The sequence below is a fragment of the Nymphalis io genome, chromosome 27 (genome assembly GCF_905147045.1).
Source record: "Nymphalis io chromosome 27, ilAglIoxx1.1, whole genome shotgun sequence".
Classification (NCBI taxonomy): Eukaryota; Metazoa; Arthropoda; class Insecta; order Lepidoptera; family Nymphalidae; genus Nymphalis; species Nymphalis io.
The window spans coordinates 2,223,165-2,249,461 of NC_065914.1; the positions used below are offsets into that span (position 1 = coordinate 2,223,165).

Genomic DNA, 26,297 nt, shown 5'->3' on the forward strand with positions numbered 1-26,297 from the left:
ATACTCTTTACTGGGTATATACAAATTTAGCTGCAGAGATATTCTGTGAGAGCGATCTCGAAATTCACCGCAGAAAATGGTCGTGAAATGTCAAAAAGTGACATGCGACTTTTACCATAATAATTATAAGATTTCAAGAATATACGTATCAAAATAGTATATACCATAAGTCGGTGATCTGAATCAAAGTTACTTTGAGTGAAAGAGAAAGATGAACGAGAATGAACAGTTTTATAAAGACAGAAAGAGAGAAATTAATGTCAAAGTTAAAATATTGGTTATTATAATCATGTAAAAAAAATAAAACGTGAGTTATAAATTTAGTCGGTAAATGTAAAATGATTTGCGGAATTTTATTATAGAATCGAATACCCTGAAATGTATTAACTTTGTGAAGTTTCTTCTAATCACATAAGTAAATATGTACTATTAGTGTGATATAAACTAATTTATTGTAATGTAATTTCCCTCTTGAAGCAAGGCAAGCAATGAGTCATGAATTACAAATCAACATGTAAGCGTGGGGCGGGGACCAAGGCTCGCTTGTCACAAGTCTATTAATATCAATTGTTTGTCAAATCCATTGAAGGTACGAACAAACAGACATATGAGGATATCATATTTTTAAATAGAAATTTTATTTTCAATCTCGACTGTACTTCAAAAATAAATGGTGGTAAAGCTTTGTGCAAGCTAATAAAAGAATTGGTAATCGATTTTCTAGATCGATTTACATGACATTCCGAAGAGCTACTGAGAACTGTGCACTAAATAAAACCCATAAGTGTGCACACAGGTGCACCCGCGTATTTGAACCTGCGACATCAAAATCTTCAACCATATTTAACCACTAGATCAACGAATCAAATTGACGGTCTAGCCAAGATACTATTAACTGTAAACAAAATATATTTGGAAGTTCAAATGTCGGCAGTAAATTTTAATCAACTTCCTTTTTATTTAAACTAGAGGTAAACCGGTATGTTTAAGCTAGTAGAGAAGTAAGCTGATTACACATAAATACAATTAAATATAAACTTTATTTGTATGAGGTTAAAGTTTAACTCTCAATAATTCAAACTGCGTACAATAATACCATATATATATACACCTATTGTATTTACAAACTATCGGTAATATTTACGTCCAGAAAAGCAAATAACGTGCTATTTTGAACCTTACATCGATATAAATAATGGTTTTTTATATTAAATTCTAGTGTTACGTGGTTTGTTAATTAGTATTAAAATATACAACCTTGAACTATAGACGGATTTGATGATCAAATATTCTGTCAAGTTTAAATAAAAAAAGTTATGGCACCGACAACCAGCGCGTTTTTTAGTAAAACATAAATTTTCTATAAACTTTTATTGTAATTGTGATTCAAATATTTTAAAAAAAAACACGTATTTATGTATATTTTTTATACGCTTACAACATTAGTCGCTTTTTGGCGATTTCTTCGAGACAATCATTAGGTAACCGCAAACCCCGATAGATAGATAGTTTTTTTTTCTTCGACAAATAATTTTTACATGCCTAAGTAAATAAAAAAAACAGCCAGATTTTTTTTTTATTTAAATATTTGTTTACTGCTCGACATGTAAAAAATTGAGATCTCTAAGATTTTGAAGTAGTATGTTTATTAATACCTACACATTCATAACAAGAACTATATAGCATAGACATAACATAGATATATATTTATCTAAACGATAAATATACTACATGCTAATTACTTATAATATATTTCATTGTTTCAGATATAGTTATGAAGCCACTACTTAAGACAGTGGTGGCCATAAGCCTTCTACTGATCGTCCATGCACACCCAGAAAACATAGAAGATGTAAAGGAACTGCCACAATCCAAAGAGCTAGCTGTCGAAGCTGAAGAATCCGAACCCCAAGCGAGAGTTGAGCGCTGCACAACCTGTGGCACCGGAAACCTCAAATCACCTCAAGCGCTTTTCGCTGATCTTCAAGCTGTGCCAGGTGCCGAGGTCCATACGCAACAGTCCTTCGAAGGATGTTCATCAGAAAAGGGCTGTGCTGGTCTCAAGATTAAAGACGGCAAAGTTGTTGAAAGATACGGTAATGCAGACGCCTACAACGCGGCCGCGTCTGCAAATAGTAACAATGAGTTCAAATTTTACTCAGGCTTAGCAAAAAATGTCTTTGAAGGTACTTTACCAGGCAATGGTCCTCACTGGTGGATGAACCAGGACTCACCATTTAAAGGTGGCGCTGCTAGCAGCGGTAAATTTGAAAAATTCAGCAAATCTTCCAGCTCTAGCTATTCGAGCACTGGTTCCAGCGGTGCTGGTGCGAATAGCGCATTAAACTTGGCAGGTAACCCATTCTTGAACGGTGACCTTGCTACTTTGGCTGCAGAACAAAACGTTGGAGTTATTAAGCCCTCTAACTTTCAGTCCTCGTCTTACGAATCGTCGTCATTCAGCGCGTCCAACAAAGGGAAGGTTGATTTATCGAACAACCCATTCCTGAATGGAGGTTTTAAGGCTGGCCAAACAGGATTTGGATTTGGAGCAACTGCTGGCTTTGATGCAGCCAACTCTCAAAGCTATAACGCAAATGCTAACGCTCAAAGCTTCGGCAATTCGTACAGCGGCGGTTTTGCATCTGGAAACAAGGTTTCTACTGGTTACGCCAGTTTAACCCCTCAGATCGCGACCTCTGTATCCAACGTCAACCAGATTCAGGGTGAAAAAGCAAACGAATTCGACTACCAACAGCAAACACAACAATCACAACAAAACTTCAACACCGCCTTCCAAAGTTCTGGAAGCGTTAGTGGAAGTGGCTTGCAGCAGACCTGTGCGACTGAAGGTTACTCCTGTGTAATCAAATCTCAGTGCAACAACGGTGTGGCATACCTTCGTAGCAACCCTAGGGTGAGTATTTTAGTTATATTTAAAACAATGCTAATTTATATACCAAGAATTATTTATATTTGCTTAGGTCGAACAATAAATAAAAATCATTAAAAGAAATAAGGCCAATGTACATTCATTTGATTCGTAATAAAATAAAAAAACAATAACGCGAACTCAAAAGGTTAATAGGACTTCTCCATAAACAATATTCAAAATTGTTATTAATAAGCACAATAAATAGATAAATACCGGTTTTACAAACAAAACTTTTTTTTCTAATTTAAATTATAAATCTCAAGACATTTGAATAATATAAGATTATATCTTTATCGTGATAGCCTTTCTTTATTGAACCTTTATTTTTTTTTCTTCATTCCAATAGACAGGGATTGAAATTCAAAATCGATTAACAAAAAAAAAAAAAGTAAGTGATCAAAATAAATTATATTATTGTTGTTATTATAGTTAGTTAATTTTACTAAGTTATCGCCTTAGATACTTCAAAGATAATAATATTTATAAAAAATATTTTTATTAATAGCATTATATAGACAGACGGACAAAACATGTACATATTATCACCTGTATTAACAAATATGTCACGCACGATTAATATTTTTAAAAGCATTTTGGGCACAAACATCCTTGTAATAAATTATATGTACAATTTAGGCATTTGTCTAATTGAGTAGATTTAAAAAAAAATATATTGACACATAAAATAGTGCTGCCATTTGACGCAATTAGACTCGGCAATTAAAAGAAATAACAATAACCAATTAAATATTACCAACATAATCCGAGCTCGCTTCATGGTGTAAAAAAAATCTTTTATGCAAAGGCCAAGTACATTTGACTTGTAAATGTCATTTTTGAGAGGTCAAATAATTTTTATGATAAAACAAAACACGTGTGGTTCAGACACAATATTATCCCATCTATTTCCGAGCTCTCTCTGAACCGACTTGATAGTATTGAATGGTTACTATCAAGTCTAGTAATTACTATATTTAAACGATTCGTTATGCTAGCGGGTGGTTGACATTTTTTATACATTTATAGTTAGATAAGCTTCGTAATCCATCACATTTTCTTAAAATCGAAACTTAACGAATGCTTTTTAGTATAGATTTCTAGAGCCGGGATAGCTTAGATATATAGAACACAATTATTTCGAAATGACTGTTTGGCCGAAATCGCCTTGATAACGTTTAAAAAGGCTCAGATTCCGCATATCTTGTGAGGCCGACATTAAATCCTCTAAACTCTTTATAATTAATTTCGTATCATTGCAAAGAAACAAATTCACTAAGCCAAACTAGAGTCACGTGTCGCTGCATAAACTCAAAAAAAAATCCTTAAGAGAACCTTTGCTCATGTGCCAGTCTGCCTACCTAATATAATAATAATAAAAAAAAATATATTATGCGTGTCGTCAACATTACACATGAATGGCTTATCAAAAGTATTTACGAACACAAAGCATCTTTTCTGATCAATCAAAATTCAAAATGGCGCCAATCGTCGCATACTGTTTATATTTCTTAATACTACTTCTATTAAAATTGGCTAATGATTGAGAAAACTTCTGCATCAAAGAAATTCCTTATTTAATAAAGCAAGCTGATTATATTTGCGCAATTTATTGTATACCTTTGAATAAGAAAATATTTTATCTATTGATTCGATTTAATCTTTATTCTTCTTTCTTCATTATAGCCGACTGTAATAATGTTAACGTTGAGCCTATTTACTTTATTTATATACTAGTTTCCACCCGCGTACCTGCACACTCCATAAACGGAATGTGGCATTAATATTTATTTAATTTTAATCTGTGGCTTAAATCTTCTGACAGAGGTCTTAAGATTATAACTTGGCTGTTTAAAAAACAATTCGTGCCCGGCTTAAATTCATAAGCATATATACTTTTAAAATACAAATTCGCTTAGTAACGTTTTAATAATATAACCAAGTTTGCAAGTACGTACGGACAAATTTATATTATGTAAATGTCAAGGCTACAACTAACCAGGATGCTTCATTGTCGTTCAAAATATTTTTATTTATCCCCCGTTAGTTTAAATGCAAATGGCATTGCAAGACATACCATTGCCATCTTCAAAATAAAAACGAACAGCTATTGTTTTGGCAGACTTTTGATTTAGAAGGACCTAACATATATTAGTAAATACTTTTTGTTGCACATTAATTAATATAAAGTTTATATAAAATGAAATTGGACCCCACATATTTATTATCAACAATAACTGTCAAAATTAAAACTTAAAGCCGTGTTGCCAGGGTTGAACTATTTATTAATTATCTGTATTAAATTGAATCCACTGTACCGTTTCAACATTTTAAAAATGTTATATTTTTTAATAGTTTATCGTCAGTTTTTGCCTTTATTTATAAAAAACATTAGGATTTAGTGATTTCTAGTTTTTACCGAGATCCAGGAAATGAATAAGATTCTCTTCGCTTCTTAGTAATTAATATAATGTGGACAAAAAATAGAATTATATTTTACGCTTACTAAGTATGTTTTTGTCGTTAAAATTTTCAGCAAAAAATTAACTTGTAACGAATTAAAACGCTTTAAATATCAAATTTATATTTTACGCACATATACATGTATTTGAATCCACGAACATATCACATGCTCTATCCACTGAGCCATCATATATAAATACAAAATTAAGAATGACTACACGATAACAGAAATTTTAACTCTGTAGGTCGTCAGGTATGTAAATATTATGTTCAAGTCGTTATGTACAAATACAATGCCATGAGCCATCTTAATTCTAACATATTATATATAACATAATATATATATATATATATATATATATATATAATCCTAATCTATCCGCCCGATTGACTCAAAATTTGTCACAGTTACTCCTTCGACGTAGACGCTCACTAACAACGGATTTAACTCAAATCATATCCAAAATATATTTTTCTTTTGTAAGGATATAGGGTCCTTATACACGCGAATGTTCGTCGTTTTCTATAACCCTACCAACGTGTATGCAAAATTTCATAATGATCGGTTGAGTAGTTAAGATGTGAAAGCGTAATAAACAAATAAACATAAATATTAGAAGTAACTTAGAAGAAACACACTAACACTTGGAAGAACCGGCCAGAAGCTCCATAGCTACAGAATTTCAGTGAATTTAGGCTTAGGTTTCCTAACGATGTCTGCCTTCACCGCCGAGTACGAGTTAAATCATACACAAAAATAAAACACATGAAAATTTAGTTTTGCTTTTCTTTGAACACGCGATCGTCAGATAAGATAAACGCTTTTTAATCACTGGGCCATCTCGACATATTTCGTATATAATACATTATTTACATTATAGTATAGTATGTCTGTTCGTTTAAAGTTCGTCTTATATGAACCCGCGGTCTTTGGGAAAGTATTATAGTGACTTAATTGGGTACTTAAGTAACTTAAGTTAACACTTAGGGATGAATAGTGCAGGTATGTTAATAACCGGTCAAGTCTAGACTTATTGAGTAACACCAAAGAAAACATTCATGTTCGTATAAAATATGACTTGTACGGTCAGCAGAAAAATATATTTAATCAAATTTAAATTTTAATTATTTCTATTCAAATATTATAAAAATTATAATAGTTTTAAAACATTGCTTAATAATTTCGAACTACATCTATTAAAAATTTTTTTTGTATCAAATATATATAATTAAGATTAAATTAATTCGATTGAGATTTATATGCTAAACGATATGTGTATTGTTTTGTTAACGGTACACGTGACGTTGTTTACACTGTTTCGCCACAGTCGACCTCAGTGTTACTTTTAAGAGGTATTCGAGTCGTCAAACGAGTCTTTGCCGGGTCACACGCATTGCTGAAAGCTTTGTGCTAAAAAATAATATTTTCGTTTATCAATCATAATATATATATGTTTAAAGAATACACATATCGTTTATTTTAATTACTAGATAATTATTTAATGAATATACTATTTAAAAAAAACTATACAGATAAAATATTCGCCGTCCTATTGCATTATTATCTCTCTGAACAGCTCTAGTCAGTCTTTGGGTTAAGTAAGCCAGCTCCTGGGTCACTAAAAGTGTGGACCAGTCGTTTGAAAGATATGCTATAACTTTTTAATATCTGATCAATAATTTAACTTTATTTACAAAATCGTTACACAATGAACACTCCAATTGCTTAACTCGATGGTTTTATGGCTTATCCTGAAGTTCAAAATGGATTCAAATCCGGCCGGACAGCCTATATGTGTGTTATGTGTACGTAATAGATAATCTTATTTACTAAACTAGCTCCCCGCCCCGGTTTCGCACGGCTAGAATAATATATAAAGCTTATATCGTAATACGTATAACTCTATTGGTTAAGTAAATAAAACTCCCAGACGTCATCATATTTCCGGGCATATTCAACAATTATTATCATATTACAGTTAATTTTCACAAAACATTAATGAATTATAAATATAAAACTTAATCGTTAATCACTCCGTTCGTTCATGAAAACCGTATCAAAATCAGTTCAATATTTTTCGTGTTTTGCGTTCAGAAAGACAGACGTATCGGGAGGATTTTGTTTCATATATAGTGATATAGAGTCAACGACCCAGTGCTTAATTCAATTAATAATTACCATTAAAGTAATTTGACGGAGTTTTATAGTTTTTTTTTTGGTAGATCGCACAACCTTAGATGATTAAATTACTGATGTGGTTAATAGTTATTCTATTGGCATTGGCGATGTAAGGAATGTTTAATACTTCTCACATCGCCAATATGGGCGGTGGTGACCACTTTTTTTTTTATATAGAACAGGAAGGTGGGCGAGCATATGGGCCACCTGATGGTAAGTGGTCACCAAACGCCCTTAGACATTGGCATTGTAAGAAATGTCAACCATCGCTTATAGCCGATGCGCCACCAACCTTGGGAACTAAGATTTTATGTCCCTTGTGCCTGTAATTACACTGGCTCACTCACCCTTCAAACCGGAACACAACAATATCAAGTATTGCTGTTTTGCGGTAGAATATCTGATGAGTGGGTGGTACTTACCCAGACGAGCTTGCACAAAGCCCTACCACCAGTAAAACATCAGGTGGTCTATTTGTCCGTCCGCCTATCTAAAACATAAAAAAAATGATCCATTTACAAAAATCCCCTAAACGCTTCCCACGCGTCTCATATGACAAAATACAGCATCGATAAAAAATATATGTATTTGTATTCAAGACTTAGTCATGAGTAATATACAAAACAATGGATAAACAAAATTAATTTGCAAACGACTATATTAATAACTTATATACACATAATTAAGAATATAAAACAATTCACAATGAAATCCCACACTTTATAATTACGAGTTTTTGTTTTGAATAATTTCCCTGTATCGTAAATGATATAACTATTACACAGATAAAACGTTTTACGGTTTATCTTCCTGAGTTTGTTCTTATATATTTTCGATTTAGTATATAATATAATAATATTGTTTATGTAATGCATAAACTTCTTATATACATAATAATAAATGAGGAGTATTTTTTTGCTTACCTGAAAAGATTACCAAATCAATTTACATAAAACTTATAACAGAAGATGGAACGCCTTTCGGAGATTTTAGTATATAATATTATTATATAAGAATAAACGCTTCGCAGTATATAGATCTCACCCGCTTGATTACATAGACTATTGTAAAGATATATAAACAGAAAGTACGTATGTATAAATGTCTAGGCTTAGAAATCAATTTGATTAAAAACCAGGTTAAAACTAGTTTTATCTAGATTTAGTCTGTTCGTTTGTAATCAGAGAAAACTACGAAACTTTCTTGGATCACAAACCAAATAAATATCAAGTAACAAATAGGCGCAAGCACTTGACGATAACAATCAACTACCGGTTCTTATCGTAGATTCTGCTTAAAAACTAACCGGCATGACGCTCAGCAGTCAGTTTGACTATTCAAATATATGTATATATATGCTTAAAATACGTAATCGGAACAAGGATTCAGTGGAGAAATGCTGCTAGCATGTCTTATCCCGACAAATAATATCACTGTCAATCCGTTGTCAATTTTGTTTTTAATCCTGTGTTTTTTTTTTTAATAATACCCTGGGACATTTTTCACACACGGCCATCTGATCCCAAATTAAGCTTGTACAAAGCTTGTGCTATGGGAACCAGACAACTGATATACTACATATACTACTTTTCTTTTGTAAATACGTAATAATATAGAAAATTACACCCAGACTCAGGACAAACAGACATGTTCATGCACACAAATGTCTGTCCTGGGTGGGAATCGAACCCACAACTTCGGCGTGAAAAGGCAAGTATCTACCAACCACGCCAACCGGCTCGTCATAAGTCATAGTTGAAATATATACGTAAATATTTTCTTGATCATAATTATTATTATCAATTGATCGTTGTTTATTTATATATTTAAATGTAACATAAGCTATTAATATTAAATTTTACGATAAAAACTTTTCAATTATACCATAATTGTAGGTAGATAAAAAAAAATTTGCAATCGTTTAAACGCACGGACGGATTGTATTGTTATTGCATTTCCTAGAATTATATATAAAAACATCTTATTATACATTTCATAATACAAAGGAATACATATTTTCAAATACAATGTTAATCTATATTAACATAAGATATTTTCTTTTCGAATGCCTAACTGAATAAACTACTAAACTAAAACACATGAAACTTAACCCAGAAGATTTTACCTGCGCCTGAACTCTTTTCGGTCGTGGTTGCCGTCCCATCGGATTATGAGAGATAGGGAATAGAGAGTGCACCTGTGTTTGCGCACACACTTGTGCACTATAATATCTCCTGCGTAGTTGGCTAATCTCTCTTGAGATTGGCCGCCGTGGCCGAAATCGGTCTGGAGTACCTTAATGCATAGCTTAGTTTCGCTTCGCATTTTCAACATAATGAAATTTAGATTATATGAGTCATGTATGTAACAACTTTGTATAGTTTTTAAGTAAAATGTATTAAAATTTAACAAGATATACACATACATAATCACAGACAAATATTGTTATATATGTATTAAATCATGTCACACTATTTACATATTACGAAACGCGTTGCCAATTTCAATTCGTAAAAGCAGATTTACATATATATATATACTTATTAATTTTTATATATATATTTTAAAGGACTTTTATTATTTATTATATTCTATTAATTATTAAATTTAAATTCAAATATCTGTGAATGTCCCTCTGTTGGACTGAGGCCCTTTATCCCTCTTAATGGGGGTAAAAATTTACCCTATTCCATATCTACTTATACAACTTGGAAATATACTTAGTATGTACGGTCTAGTAGACTGTTAGTGTTTTTTTTTTTTAACTATTAATATAATATTTGTTTCTCTTAAGTAATATTACAAATGCGGAAGTGAGTTTGTTTATTTTTTACACTTTACTTCTTAACTCAACCGATCATTATGAAATCGTAACACTGAAATTAATCTTTTAATTTGTATGAAGCCAGCTTGAACCCCAAAGAGGAACATACTACTTCTTTATACTGAACACCTCCCCACCCAACACACACAATCAATATTAATATATAGCATACGCGACACGCACACACAAGGGAATAGGGAGCGGTGGCGAGGCATGACGTCATAAAAGAGCGTCATACCGTTTACCGTCACGGCGTACGATCTTACCCCCGAGACGAGCCTCTATATATATCATATAAAAGCAATAAAATCATTTTTTTTTAATATAACAAGCAAAGCCTTATAACAAGTTAGTATATAATATTGCGATATATGACTTCGCTAAAAATTTACATGAGTAAGATTTGTCACGATTTATATATTTGTATTCGCAATGTTAACATTTATTGGTGATAGTATTACTTTTTAAGGATTTGCATTATTTAAGACGGATCGGTTGGCGTGGTTGGTAGATGCCTTTCACGCCGAAGGTTGTGGGTTCGATTCCCACCCAGAACAGACATTTGTTTGAACATGTCTGTTTGTCCTGAGTCTGGGTGCTATCTATATAAGTATGTATTTACAAAATAAAAGTAGTATATGTAGTATATCAGTTGTCTGGTTTCCATAGTACGAGCTCCGCTTAGTTCGAGATCAGATGGCCGTGTGTATAATGTCCCAGGATATTATCATTATCGTTAGGAATTTTTGAGTTTAAAATTAGTTAATTGAAGACTTAGTAGAACTTCACGCACTTAGATATTCTACCGCTAAACAGCAATAGTATTGTTGCGTTCTGATTTGAAGGGCAAGTGAGCCAGTGTAACAGGCGGTTATATTACAATTACAATATATAAGTACTGAACACTTACAATATAACACAATTAAAAAAAAACTTTAATTTCAGTGACGCTCATTGGTTTGAACCGACAACCTTTACGACTCGCATCTAACAATTGGGCCACAGGTCGTTTATAGAATTTCACATATCTGATCATTATTTAAAAGCGTCACAAGCGACCGCGAAAACATATTTAAATGTCAGTCGCACGCTGTCCATTATTTACAATTATTATATACAGATATTCAAACAAACCTAAGTATTCATGTCTCATTAAATCTTATTATTTACAGGGCTATGCTAATGTACATAAGCATATTATAATATGTTCAATTGATTTATATACCTGAGTGCTATTGAATTCGATCGTAAATCTACGTTTAGAAATTTAATTGATGGCTAACCAGTATCGGCTTTGATCGTGTGTAGAAATTAATTTGAAATCGTTTATTTGGTAACTTGGTGGTGAGGCTTTGTGCAAGTACCGGTCACAGTCTGTGAGTGTCCCACTGCTGGGCTAAGGCCTCCTCTCCTTTTTGAGGAGAAGGTGTCGAGCTTATTCCACCATCCAACTCTGCTGCTCCAATGCGGGTTAGTGGAATACACATGTAGCAGAATTTCAGTGAAATTAGGCACATGTGGGTTTCCTCACGATGTTTTCCTTCATCGTCAAGCACGAGATGAACTATAAACACCCATTAGGCACATGACTATTCAGTGGTGCTTACCCGGGTTTGAACCCACGATCATCGGTTAAGATTCACGCGTTCTAACCACTAGGCCACTATGTTATACCAAAATAAGCACATAGCTATTTACAAAATTGATTTTAAATTATTATATAATGCGAAAATGCTAAACATATGTTTAATTAGTATGATAGATAATATATACATATCAAAACATATTAATAAAGATTTCATAATTTCAACGTCATTGACATATGTACTCGGCGGGTAATCAAACCCGCGACCCGCGTAACTGCATCATTTATAATATCGGGACATTACGCATTGTACTGTCGTGTGGTATTGTGTTAAAATTTGATTATTTTTCTTTATTTGAATTTTTTTTATAAATGATAATAAATTTTACGACGATAATTGTTCAAGTTTTAAGACGCACTACAGGCACATGAGAGAGAAGAAAGATATAAAATGGACAGAAACAGAAAGAGAGCTTATACTGTACTGTACTGTACACATGTCTGTATTCGCGTCTTTTTACTTAGCAATTTAAAAAAGTATTGCTTATGCCTGCTTAGCTTAAAGTTTAACTGGCAGAAAAAGCTTGAGTAAACGTGAAGTTGTTTCTGAGTTAAAAAGTTAAATAAATAAACAAACGATGCCACCGTTTGTCATTATTATATATTTAAGAATAAAATAAATTTAATTAAACTATTATCAACGCGATGGTACCACCGTAAACAAGTACAGCGTAAGATTGAAAATTCGTGTCATCGTTTGACCTCTGGCCTCTTATAACCGAAAACAAACTCTAATAATATGTAAATAAAGTTCACATTCAATCGTATATTCACTCTTTAGTAAATTGCAAAATGAGTCTACCCCTCAAGGCATAGCGTAATGTTAATTTTAATGAGATTTTAAGATACAAATATATTAGCACCCTTGACAACGTTTAGTAGTTGAATTCGGTTACCAATAAAAAAGAAAATACATACATACAAGAGACATCTGGTACATATAAAAGGTCACAAGTTTTTTTTTTTTTTTATAGAATAGGAAGGTGGACGAGCATATGGGCAACCTGATGGTAAGTGGTCACCAAACGCCCTTAGACATTGGCATTCTAAGAAATGTCAACCATCGCTTATAGCCAATGCGCCACCAACCTTGGGAACTAAGATTTTATGTCCCTTGTGCCTGTAATTACACTGGCTCACTCACCCTTCAAACCGGAACACAACAATATCAAGTATTGCTGTTTTGCGGTAGAATATCTGATGAGTGGGTGGTACCTACCCAGACGAGCTTGCACAAAGCCCTACCACCAGTGAAAAGTGTAGTTACGTGATTAAGTACCAACCACTCGTTAGATATTCTACCGCCTAACAGCAATACTCAATATTGTTGTTCCGTTTGAAGGGTGAGTTCGCTACAACTACAGGCAAAGTGACTTATTACCCAAAGTTGTTTGGCGGTATGCTATGGTGATGACAACTTACCATCAAGTGGCCCACTCCCAGTTCGCCTACCTAATACGTATCGATCGTAAATACAGACGAGCTTGCAAGAAGCTTTACCACCAAAATATGACCCCCTTAACATATCAGCGATCTAAAACTAGCTACATATTAGGATATATTATTGTAAAAGAGTTTTTTAATCTAGATTGTTTTTATATAGAATAGGAAGGTGGACGAGCATATGGGCCACCTGATGGTAATTGGTTACCAAACGCCCTTAGACATTGGCATTGTAAGAAATGTCAACCATCGCTTATATCACCAATGCGCAACCAACCTTGGGAACTAAGATTTTATGTCCCTTGTACCTGTAATTACACTGGCTCACTCACCCTTCAAACCGGAACACAACAATATCAAGTATTGCTGTTTTGCGGTAGAATATCTGATGAGTGGGTGGTACCTACCCAGACGAGCTTGCACAAAGCCCTACCACCAGTGGTATTTAGTACTTATAGAGCCATTTTCTAAATAAAATTTAAATAATACAGAATGACGATTATATAAACTTGATTAACATATATTTTTAATTGATTTCTACACGTTAATTGGGTAACAGTTTGAAAGAAAGTAACCACCTTTTGCCCATTAGTTTATTCACAAAAATGCACTGTATTGAACAGACATTCACTTTTTCTGACGTTTCAATTTTATTCAGTTTACTTTGTTGAATTGAAGTAATATTTGGGTTTTCCTAACGTGCTTACCAAATAAGAATATATAAAAACACACTATAAATATAATAATGATTGTAACTATTTTTTTATTTAATTGCATACTTACGCAGCCATTTTTTCTCGTGTTTTTTATATTGTCTTATTTTCCGCGTCTTTCGTTCGAATTGCAAACGTGCGTGTTACCAGTATTTAAAACACGTGCACAAACCTTATTATAAATAGTAAACATTGTCGATGAATGAATGAATTTTAGCTATTTTTTTTAATTTTATTGGTATATATAAATAGGCAAAGACATAAAACAGTTCGGTACCTTTTTCTATAAAAATATTCAGTTGACATTTACTTGTAACTGTTTGGATTAAAAAATATATAAAACTGATTTATTTAATATTAAATTTAGAGCAAAATAACGTTCATTATAAGTTGACATAATGATTTACAGCCTTACTTATAAGCTTTGTATAGCGTGTGATTAGTTTAACAATGCCGAGTCTTCTTCTTTCGAATGTCAAATTAATAATGACAGAAAGGAAGAAATCCGTGTTTCATTATATACTATATTCCAATTGGAGTAGGAATAGAGATAAACAAACCGTATATTTACAAATTGCATGTGATTTTCTAATTGTTCTGCCGTATTAATCACTATTAACAGTTCTTGATTAATTTACCTTTATTTATAACACAACACTAATCCACTTAACTAGTTATAACCACATTAATTTAACTTTCGAATTTCCGATTACAACTTCGCGTGAATATCATAGATTATTTAATTCGACCAATGATATCGCGTCAATTGCTATTGGTGACCAATGATATCGGTGTTAAAGTTGTTTGTTTGGGTTTGTTCCTTTTGTAATTGGAATAGGCTGTAGAGCCGCTGAGACACTTTTATAAGACCTAAAGGATTAGCCAATTACACAGGTCATATTATAGTGCACAAGTGTGTGCGCAAACACAGGTGCACTTGCTATTCCCTCAATCTCACAATCCGATAAGACGGCTTCCTGTTACAATACTTCCTAACTATTGCCAATCTTAGTCTCGTTTCTGAGATGAATTCGCATAAAATGATAGTAAATAGGCATTATCGGTCTTTTTTAAAAATCGTTTTATGTTTGATTGTCACAATTACTTGAATGTAATTAAGTAGGTTGTAATTAAAGTTATTTTTTTCTTACAGAAACAATACTGCAACGTCGACACCGAAATTTGCTGCAAGGTAGAAATATTCCAAGTCACTAACCAAGAAGCCGGGTCAACACTAAACCAGGGTTCATCATACGCTGGTCAAAACAATTATGCATCACAAACTGGTTCAGCCTTCGGAATTCAGGGACAGTCAACCCAAACTGGGTTTGCCAGCAATGTTGGCTCTTCATCTTATGGAGCAAAGGGCACTTATGGAGCTCAGAGCGGTACATCATTTGTATCAGCAAACAGAGGTACAGTTGGATCCACTGGATTTGGTTCAACCTTCGTGCCATCTCAATCTGGTTCAGCCTTCGGAGTTCAGGGACAGACAACCCAAACTGGATTTGGAAAAAATGTTGGCTCTTCATCTTACGGAGCACAAGGAACTTATGGAGCTCAGAGCGGTACAGGAGCTGGATCAAGCCTTGGATCAACAAATAGAGGTACAGTTGGATCTACTGGTTTTGGTTCAACCTTTGCACCATCACAATCTGGTTTAGCCTTCGGAGTTCAGGGACAGACAACCCAAACTGGATTTGGAAAAAATGTTGGTTCTTCATCTTACGGAGCACAGGGAACTTATGGAGCTCAGAGCGGTACAGGAGCTGGATCAAGCTTTGGATCAACAAATAGAGGTACAGTCGGATCTACTGGTTTTGGTTCAACCTTTGCACCATCACAATCTGGTTTAGCCTTCGGAGTTCAGGGACAGTCAACCCAAACTGGATTTGGAACCAATGTTGGCTCGTCATCTTACGGAGCAAAAGGAACTTATGGAGCTCAGAGCGGTACAGCAGTTGGATCAAGCCTTGGATCAACAAACAGAGGTACAGTTGGATCTACTGGTTTAGGTTCAAATATTGGGCAATCAACCCAACAATACGGATCTACCAATGGTTTTAAGGCGACTGGACAAAACAGTTTCTTCGGAACTGACTCTTCACTAGCTGGTAGCGTAAATCCGGGTGTATACCGTCCTGGTGCTATTGGATCCAATTTAAAACCTGGTATACCATATTTGCCTCCAGTAGACAATGACAAGAGTGATACTTTCGTCAGCTCAACAATCTACCCGACTCCAACTTTCGCAACTACTCCCAGGCCTGTCAGACCTACAACCGCCAAGCCAACTTACCTACCCCCTCCTGTCTCGTCTACCTCTGCCCCTGGATACCTCCCTCCGATTGGAGAGCCGTCAAATAACAAAGAGACAATAGTTCCTAACCCGATAGACACCGAAGGTTTTCTGAACTTGGGCCCATATCAAGAACAAATAAACCCTATCCCAAGTAAGTAACTCATTAATCTTTAATGTTTTTAGTTGGTTTAGTCATCGGAAATTTAATTTCTACTGTGGTAGGGCTTTCTGCGAGCCCGTCTGGGTAGGTACCACCGATCAGATATTGTACCACTAAACAGCATTACTTAGAATTGTTGCGTTCCGGCTTAAAGGGTGAGTGAGCTAGTGTAACTACAGGGCACAGGACATAGCATCTTCGTCTATAAAGCTGGTGGCGCATTGGTGCTAATGTCTATGGGCGGTAATGACAACTTAACATCAGGTATCCCATTTGCCAGTCCGCCTTCCTATAACATAAAAAAATCATCATAAAAACCCTTAAAACTGAGCTCATTTATTTTCCAAATTATTATTTTTTTATTATTATTTAATATTCATAGTGTCTTGTTTGCATGTCAAGTTTACTTATAAGTACAGCAAGTATTACTCTTTGTTTATTTATATATTGTTTGTATATAGCTTATATTTATCATATAAGTAAATGTAAAAAACAATTAAGTTCAATAATGAACAATATTATACGAGTAATTGTTTATATTCTACGTATATATAAAGCAGCTAAAACATCTCATCACTGGGCTTCTCCTTGAGTTTTGGAGCTTATACCATCACGCTTTTTGAATCCACATAAATATACTTAATAAAGATTTCATATCAATACAGTTAACATCCCAGTGGGCTGTGCTGCAGCGCTGAAATGTACTCCGATTGAATTCTGCACGGCTGACGGTGTTATCTCAAACACATCTGTCGTCTTGACCAAACAACAAAACGTTTACAGAGTACCACTTACTGTAAGTTTTTTTTTTTAATTAATTCAATTAAAATTTAATAGCTCTAATTGCTTTGCGTATTTTTTTTAATGTTTTCACTCAAAACAGTTATTGAATTGACTGGTGGTATCAAATTGTCTGTTTATCTGGGTTATTCTTAAAAACGGATAGAAATATAAATTAAAATACAAATGAATTATTATAAAGGTCGTTACACGAAACCGTTTCGTCTTTATTTCGTTAAAGTCGATTGAAACTATCGAAAATTTCAACGTTTTGAAGTGTTCCTGTGTTATACAAAAAAGTGGACGAAATCGCTATTTTTGCACAACAATTTAATAACGAAATATGAAGATTACAATTTTTAAAACTATTTCTATGATTCTGCACCGAACTAGTAATAAGCTTTCGTTGTATCTACATATATGGCATTATTAAACACGTTGCTTAGCGACTGTTTAGTTAAACAATAAGTTATCTTTTTCCATCATTATAGATTTGACATTCGAAAGAAGAAGACAGCATTGTTTAACGAATCACACGCTTAATATCTAAGTAATAAAATATTATAACATACAAAGTATATCACGAGATATACAGATGTGGCTTAACTTATTCGGAAATTAATGATTTTTTTAATAATAATTATTCAAATTAGCGTATTAGTTTGCATATAAAAAAAAAACTAATTATTTTTAATTAACATCTAATGTCATTGACATCGTCGAAGCCTGTTATGAAATAGCCATTTATTTTATATTTACTAAATATATAATTAATTATATATTTTTCCCAACGTTTATAACAATCATATAAAAATACAGTTATAATCGTTTTATTTATTAACTATTTGTTTCTCGCGGGTTTATCCGCGTTTTTGGAACAGATAATAAAGAAATCCTCGAAAATAATTTGTTATTAAACATTATCCTTACTTATAAACGTTGCTTAAGGGTTGTTTAGTTAAACATTGCTTTCGCTCTTTCTGTCATTATTGACTTGACATTCGAAAGAAGAAGACAGAGCATTGTTTAACGAATCACTCGCCCTAGCTCCACACGATTAGAATAAAGATCGCGCGTCAGTAAAGCTTCCTTTCGTTGTCATGTTTTTTCCGTCATCTACAATCAACGTAATATTTCAGCCAATTAACATAATACTTTAATGAATTATACACCAAAACCTTACTCGTGAATCAATCCATCTATTAGTTAAAACTGTTTGATAATCCGTTCAGTACTTTTTGAATATATCGCGTTCGAACAGACAGACGCGGCGGGCTTTGTTTTATAACATGTTTTATATATGTAGATGTGATGTTAATTTTATTACTAATTAAACCGCTCGCCATGACAATTTTTATTCAAGACGGCACCTAACGTGTTTTACTTGTAATATTAAAGCTTAACAGCCATAAACAGATTCAAAAATAACAATTAAAGATAAAAAATCCAGCCATTTTAAACCTATTTGCAAAATGTCTGACGTGTTTAACGAAACAATTATTCTATTTTAGCAGTGACATTATTTCAAGACATGATTGCTGAGAATTTTATATAACTGTAACTGTAACACCCTGTGAACGTCCCACTGTTGGGCTAAGGCTACCTCTCCCTTTTTGAGGAGAATCTACTGATATATATGTTACAGTCGTTGCGTCTGTTGGCTGTGAACTCGGGGTTCTTACAGTGAATATATTATATACTTACTGCTCCACACTGTCCAGGCACAAACCCAATCGCGCACCAAAAAAATCGCCAAAAGGGATTCAGCCGTTTAGGACGTCAGTCACATACACATGGATTATATTATAAATAATATTTATTCTTTCTATGTGAGAGGGGTTCTACAAAATTTAGTTTAAAGCTTTTTTTATAGTATAGGTAGGCGGACGAGCTTATGGGCCTGATAGTAAGTGGTCACCAACACCCATAGACACTGGCATTGTAAGAAATGTTAAACATATCGTTCGCATCGCTCTTAATAGAATTGATAACAATTAAAAAAAAATCATATATTTGGTAGCCCTTTAATGAAGTTATAACAAAAAAAAATTAAAGGCGACTTCATGGCAGACTAGTCTGTGGTCACCACTGTTTGAAAACCCTTTTTTATTATGTTTCTTTTATTTTTATATATTGCTAAGCTAGCTAGCTATATAGCTTTGCTAAGCTTTGTTCACTGGTGGTAGAGCTTTGTGCAAGCTCGTCTGGGTAGGTACCACCCACTCATCAGATATTCTACCGCAAAACAGCAGTACTTGATATTGTTGTGTTCCGGTTTGAAGGGTGAGTGACCAGCGTAATTACAGGCACAAGGGACATAACATCTTAGTTCCCAAGGTTGATGGCGCATTGGTGATGTAAGCGATGGTTAACATTTCTTACAATGCCAATGTCTAAGGGCGTTTGGTGACCACTTAGCATCAGGTGGCCCATATGCTCGTCCGCCTTCCTATTCTATAAAAAAAAAGCGAAGTTATTCATTTATTTAAATTCTGCAATTCAAAAAGAACTAAATTCATATACCCGTCAAATATTAAAAACCGACTTATAGTGATATACTATTTTGATTCTTAAATTGTTATAATTATTAAGATCAAAGTCGCATATCACTTTCTAGTATTTCACGACCGTTTTCTGCGGCGAATTTCGAGTTTGTCCTTACAGAATAGCCCTTCAAAAAACCTTAAGCATGAATTGATTGTCTGTAAGAGAAACAGCACTATTAATGCAGACATATATATATATATATATCGTTATTCACTTCGTGTATACTTTGATGGCGATCCGTTAAATGAAATAAAGGCAATTTAAGTACTTGTAACATTTCTAATTCTTCATGAATTTTACTTTAATTCACGCGAAATTGTAACAATCGCTCAACGGTAGACAACGATTGTGAACCGACGCAAACCTTAATTTTATTCTCATTGGCTCAAACATTTACGCAACTTGTTTACGGTTTTTTTTATATATATTTTATTTTTTTATGTTATTAAATTGATAATTCCTTACCCAGGATTGCAAAGACATCGAGACTGGTCGTATCGGCAAATGCTGCCGTGATCCCTACTACACTGATCCTTGGCCGGCCAACCAGCTCGGCAAGTGGTCGCCCGGCATTTTCGAACCGAAGTCGACAGTCAGAACACCGACAACCGGAACTTTGAACAAATATGTCTACTCGTAAGTATTTCTAATGTCAATAAATAGCCGACCCCCTCAGGACAGATGAACTTTTACGGTTCATTTAATATATGAATGTATTTTTTTTATTTACACGTCACATGCGTTATTTCATATGAATATGTACAATTAATATTATTCAATAAATAAAAATGCTTCAATTTAAACATTTATCGCACTGTTTCCTATTTGTTTTAATTACACATACAAAACGCCTACGATTGAAGAATATAGCTACTTTGTTACTTGATGGTAGATGGCAGGGCTTCGTGCAAGTCCTTCTGGTAGTACCCACTCATCAGATATTCTATAACAGCAGTTCCTAGTATTGTTGTGTTAGAAGGGCGAGCGAGCCAGTAACTACAGCCACAAGAGACATAACATCTTAATTCCCAAGATTGTTGGCCAATTGCGACGTGAGGAACGGTTATTATTTTATAAACCGCGAATTTCTATGGTGGTGACACACCATAAACTGCAATTAATATATATTTCAATGTTTTAAAATAGGACAACGAAACCAACACCTTTCGCAACACCCCGAAGCACGCCTGTGTATCAAACAAGCACTTCCAATCCCAACACCGAATACGAGATAGAAAGAAATCAACGCATCACGGGAGAAAAAGGTCAGTTTTATACATTATACCATCTATAAAAGACTATAAGAGAAAATGTGTTTTTATAAAAAGAATACAGGAGGCGATCCCACTAATCTATAACGATTACGATGCGTTCGCCATTCAATTCCAATCCATCTTTGATAATTCTTTATTCATTCGGATCGAAATTATGTTAAAATATACCAACACGTCAAAATAAAAATTATTTTTTAACTTTTTTATTAAAATTCAATAATTGAAGTAAAGAATAGAAAAAGTTTCGATTCGATTGCGATTAAGTGATAATTTGTTAGTAGAATTAGTCCCCAGAAATAATTATCTGACTTTATAATTAAAAATAAACAAATAAAAAATAATAACGTTAGCACTTTAAATGGTAACAAATATAACGACAAATAGCTTATGACACCGTAATTGTATTTCCGAATCACGCAAACTTCACGCCAAAATTATTCAGCGTCTGTGGCGAGCAATCGAACGCTTTTCTTTTTTTAATATATATTATACAAGGAATTAATACATACGTTTAAAAATTGTTAAGACTATTATATTTTATGTTGGCACTTACTGCCAAGTCTGAGCGAATATAACCACAGGTACAAGGGATTAACATCTTATTTCCCAAATTTGATGGCGCATTGACAATTTAAGGGGATGGTTAATATTTCTTAAACTGAGCCAGCTCATGCATGGTAAATAGTTATTGAATGTTTATCAGTGGCTATCCAATTAAATAAAAAAAAACTAATAAGGACTAACCATAAAGCAATGTTAGCATATTGAAGACCTAACGATGCGTTTGTTATCCAGCAGTATTAAGGTGGTTAAAAGCGCTGTAATGTTTTAAACAATGTTTAATTGGTACAGGTTCAATCATCGTTTTAGAGAAACAAAAAAATTACACGCCGGACATTAGAAAGGATATCGGTATTTATAAACAGGTACGAATCAATGATTTGCACAATATATATAAATAATTCCTTAATTATAAAAGGCATATTTAAAAAAAATCCCTACGTTGATGAGATATGACATTAATAAGCAACACACTTATTACATTATGTATAAATAAAAGTACATAATATTTTTACATGAAGACTCAACAACGAGGAAAACTGTAAGCGTTCTTCTGACGCTACAAAATTTAACATGCTAGTTTGTGTTAATGTTATACCGTCAGAAAAAAAAACATATTAGCCATGTATTAAAATGAGTTTTATTAATTTATTTCCTTTTTGATATATAAATTGATATTTTCATTATAAATTAATACCGTAACCGTAACAGCCTGTGAATGTCCCACTGCTGGGCTAAAGGCCTCCTCTCCTCTTTTTGAGGAGAAGATTTTGGAGCTAATTCCACCACGCTGCTCCAAAGCGGGTTGGTGGAATACACATGTGGCAGAATTTCAGTGAAATTAGACACATGCAGGTTTCCTCACGATGTTTTCCTTCACCGTAAAGCATGAGATGAATTATAATCACAAATTAAGCACATGAATTCAGTGGTGCTTGCCCGGGTTTGAACCCATGATCATCGGTTAAGATTCACGCGTTCTTACCACTGGGCCATCTCGGCTCATTATAAATTAATGGGATTATTTAAATTTGTAACAGTACATAAATCATAATTTTAAGCCGCTCATATATATAGCATTTTATATATATTTCTTATTCATAGGTCAATCAAACTGAAGACACTAAAATAAAAGAAATTGGAATGGAAGAAATTAATATTTTTCAGAACAGCATTGATAAATTCGAAAATACACTGCAGAACGAAAAAGTGAACTTAGGACATGATAACGAAATTTCAGAATCCATACAAAGAGTGTTCCTGACACCATACACAGGTGACGGAAAGTGCGGAGTCTTGAATGTAAGTTATATTTCGTTAACTATATATACACCATATTATAATCGAAGGAAAAGAGACAAACCTTTTTGATTAGATTTAAATATTCCATGCGATTCGCACGCTCTTCTGTATAATGCACTACAAACAGTTCTTGAACAAGATAATTTATGATAAAACAATATATCACTTAACAACACATAACCATTGTTAATTTTACACCCAAACTTTCGATTAGAGCTTCTCGGACATGTAAAACATTTTACACATGAGGACATGTAAGCATTTTTACGCGAATCCATAGTGTATATATGTCATCCAAGATCTCGACCAATAGTATCGCCTCAGCACAAGGTCAAAGCTGTTTATTTGTCTTTACTGTTGTGGTTGGAATAGTCTATGGTCATGTTTTAGCACACGGGTCTAAAAGCTGAAGTTCGTGAGATCCAAACAATTAAGTTACGATGCTTACTTACGAGCTTAACTTGTGTTTATTATTTATGTAGTATCTTGTACTGCGAGCCTTGTTAAAAATGTAAGGTGGTTATGACGCAGTGGAATATTCTGTTGATAACTTTATATATAAATACACAACGAGAAAACGACACAATAGAAACGTATTTTAAAAATGAATTAATTTTTTAACCATACATGTCATCTACATGACAATTCAGACATCTGATCATGATCTGATGGAATTTGATTCCTGTCAGCAACAAAGAATATATAAAGAATGTGTCTGTCACTTAAGTTTTTGTTTTTTTAACCGTCATGTTGAAAAACTCGTTAAATTCTATTGAACACCTGTGTTGGAATTTAGTATTCGTCTGCAGTCATCTTTTTGTCGCTATAAAATAAATCACAGATGCATAATTTAATCGAATAATTTATCGAAAATTATTAATACGATGTGAATGTTTATTATTATTAAATAAATGCAACACTATGAAAAATTATTATAATTATAAAATGAAGGTTAAATTTTGCTTGGAACCAATACAACTTTAACAGGAATTGGTAGCAAGTGGTCAATTTAGACAAAATGACATTGTTTGTAAGGGTTACTAGAAAAATAATGTTGGTAAGTCTATTTTTAATAGACTTGGATACCGTTCGACCAAACACTATTAAAATTAACATACATACATCTTATTATAAGTTTACCAACATACCTTTCAACCGATCGCCATTTTGTTATTTGTATAGTTGTGTTTCTTTCGCCGGTTCTTCTCAATCAAATCAATCAATCAACAGCCAATCGTTGTCCACTGCTGAACATAGGCCTCTCCCAAGGTGCGCCAAAGCTCCCTGTCCTCCGCCTTCCGCATCCAGTTGGTGCCCGCCACCTTCTTAAGGTCGTCGGTCCACCTGGCTGGAGGGCGCCCTACGCTGCGCTTGCCGATTCGCGGTCTCCACTCTAGGACTCGTCTGCTCCAACGGCCATCGGTCCTACGACATACGTGACCAGCCCACTGCCACTTCAGCCTGCTAATTTTGCAAGCTATGTCGGTGACTCCGGTTCTTTTCCGGATAATCTCATTTCTGATCTTATCCTTCAAAGATACTCCGAGCATAGCTCGCTCCATAGCACGCTGAGCGACTTTGAATTTGTGGACTAGTCCCGCAGTTAGTGTCCACGTTTCGGCACCGTATGTCATGGCAGGTAAGACGCATTGGTTGAAGACTTTCGTCTTCAAACATTGCGGTATAGACGACTTGAGGACTTGACGAAGGTTGCCAAATGCTGCCCATCCCAAGCGAATTCTTCGATCGGCTTCCTTCTCGAAGTTGTTCCTACCGACTTGTATTATCTGTCCTAGGTAGGTATATTCACTAACAACTTCGAGAGGTTTCCCCTCGACGTATATCGGTCCCGGCACGACATGCCTATTGAACATGACCTTGGTCTTGTCCAAGTTCATACCGAGACCGACACACCGGGAAGACTCGCCTAGGCTACGCAGCATTCCGGTGAGTTGTTCCAGCGACTCTGCTATGATGACGATCACCAGCCGAAAGACGTCCACTGCTGGACAAAGGCCTCCCCCAAGGATTTCCACGTTGGCCGATCTTGCGCTGCCCGCATCCAACGGCTTCCCGCGACTCGTTCTAAGTCGTCGGTCCACCTTGTAGGGGGCCTGCCCACGCTGCGTCTTCCGGTTCGTGGTCGCCACTCGAGAACCTTTCTGCCCCAGCGGCCGTCGGTTCTGCGAGCAATGTGCCCCGCCCACTGCCACTTCAATTTAGCAATTCTTCGGGCTATGTCGGTTACTTTGGTTCGCCTGCGGATTTCATCATTTCTGATTCGATCTCGCAGAGAAACTCCGAGCATAGCCCTCTCCATTGCCCTTTGAGTGACCTTGAGCCTTCTTATGAGGCCCATTGTGAGCGACCACGTCTCTGATCCATAAGTCATCATGATGACGATATCGTCGGCAAATCGAAGGTGTGAGATGTACTCGCCGTTTACATTGACTCCATACCTAGTCCAATCCAGCGTTTTGAAAACGTCTTCCAACGCGTTGGTGAACAGTTTCGGGGATATTACATCCCCCTGTCTCACCCCTCTGCGCAGTTGGATCGCCTTCGTCTTACAGTCCTGGATGTGGACAGTCATTGTAGCGGCGTTGTACAGACATCTCAGTACCTCGATATATCTCCAATCGATATGACATCTCTGCAATGAGTCGAGCACTGCCCAGGTTTCGATGGAGTCGAAGGCTTTCTCGTAGTCCACAAATGCCATACACAGCGGCTGATTGTACTCTTCGGTCTTCTGCACAATCTGCCGAACAGTATGGATGTGGTCCACGGTGCTGTAGCCTGATCGAAAGCCGGCTTGCTCTGGGGGCTGGAACTCGTCAAGTCGTCTGGCGAGACGGTTCGTGACGACTCTTGAGAACAGCTTATACACGTGACTCAGGAGGTAGATTGGTCTGTAGTTTTTCAAGAGGGTTTTATCACCTTTCTTGAAAAACAGTACCACCTCACTCCCGCTCCACGTTTCCGGGGTCTTGCCATGTTGGATGACGGAATTAAAGAGGCTTGCTAGCTCTTTCAGGACCGGGGTCCCGCCTGCCTTAAGCAACTCTGTTGTGATTCCGTCATCTCCCGGAGCTTTGTTGTTTTTAAGCTGTTCTAGAGCCGCCCTAATCTCTCCTTGGTCAACGACCGGGAGCTCCTCGGGGTAATGGCG

The 26,297-nt window shown here is 34.9% G+C and overlaps 1 protein-coding gene across 7 annotated transcripts in view; it reads left to right on the forward strand.

Moving 5' to 3' along the window:
- LOC126778781 (uncharacterized) overlaps positions 1-26,297 on the forward strand; it is a 53,517-nt gene that overhangs the window by 12,199 nt on the left and 15,021 nt on the right. For 3 of the 7 annotated variants that reach the window (XM_050502425.1, XM_050502426.1, XM_050502427.1), the window contains exons 2-8: positions 1,767-2,917; positions 15,353-16,652; positions 17,327-17,457; positions 20,458-20,624; positions 21,135-21,253; positions 22,115-22,188; positions 22,928-23,125. In XM_050502425.1, the coding sequence (XP_050358382.1) occupies positions 1,775-2,917; positions 15,353-16,652; positions 17,327-17,457; positions 20,458-20,624; positions 21,135-21,253; positions 22,115-22,188; positions 22,928-23,125 (3,132 nt within the window). In that variant the 5' untranslated portion in view covers positions 1,767-1,774. The remainder of the gene's footprint in view (positions 1-1,766; positions 2,918-15,352; positions 16,653-17,326; positions 17,458-20,457; positions 20,625-21,134; positions 21,254-22,114; positions 22,189-22,927; positions 23,126-26,297) is intronic. The other 4 variants (XM_050502428.1, XM_050502429.1, XM_050502430.1 and 1 more) reach the window with 4 other exon arrangements.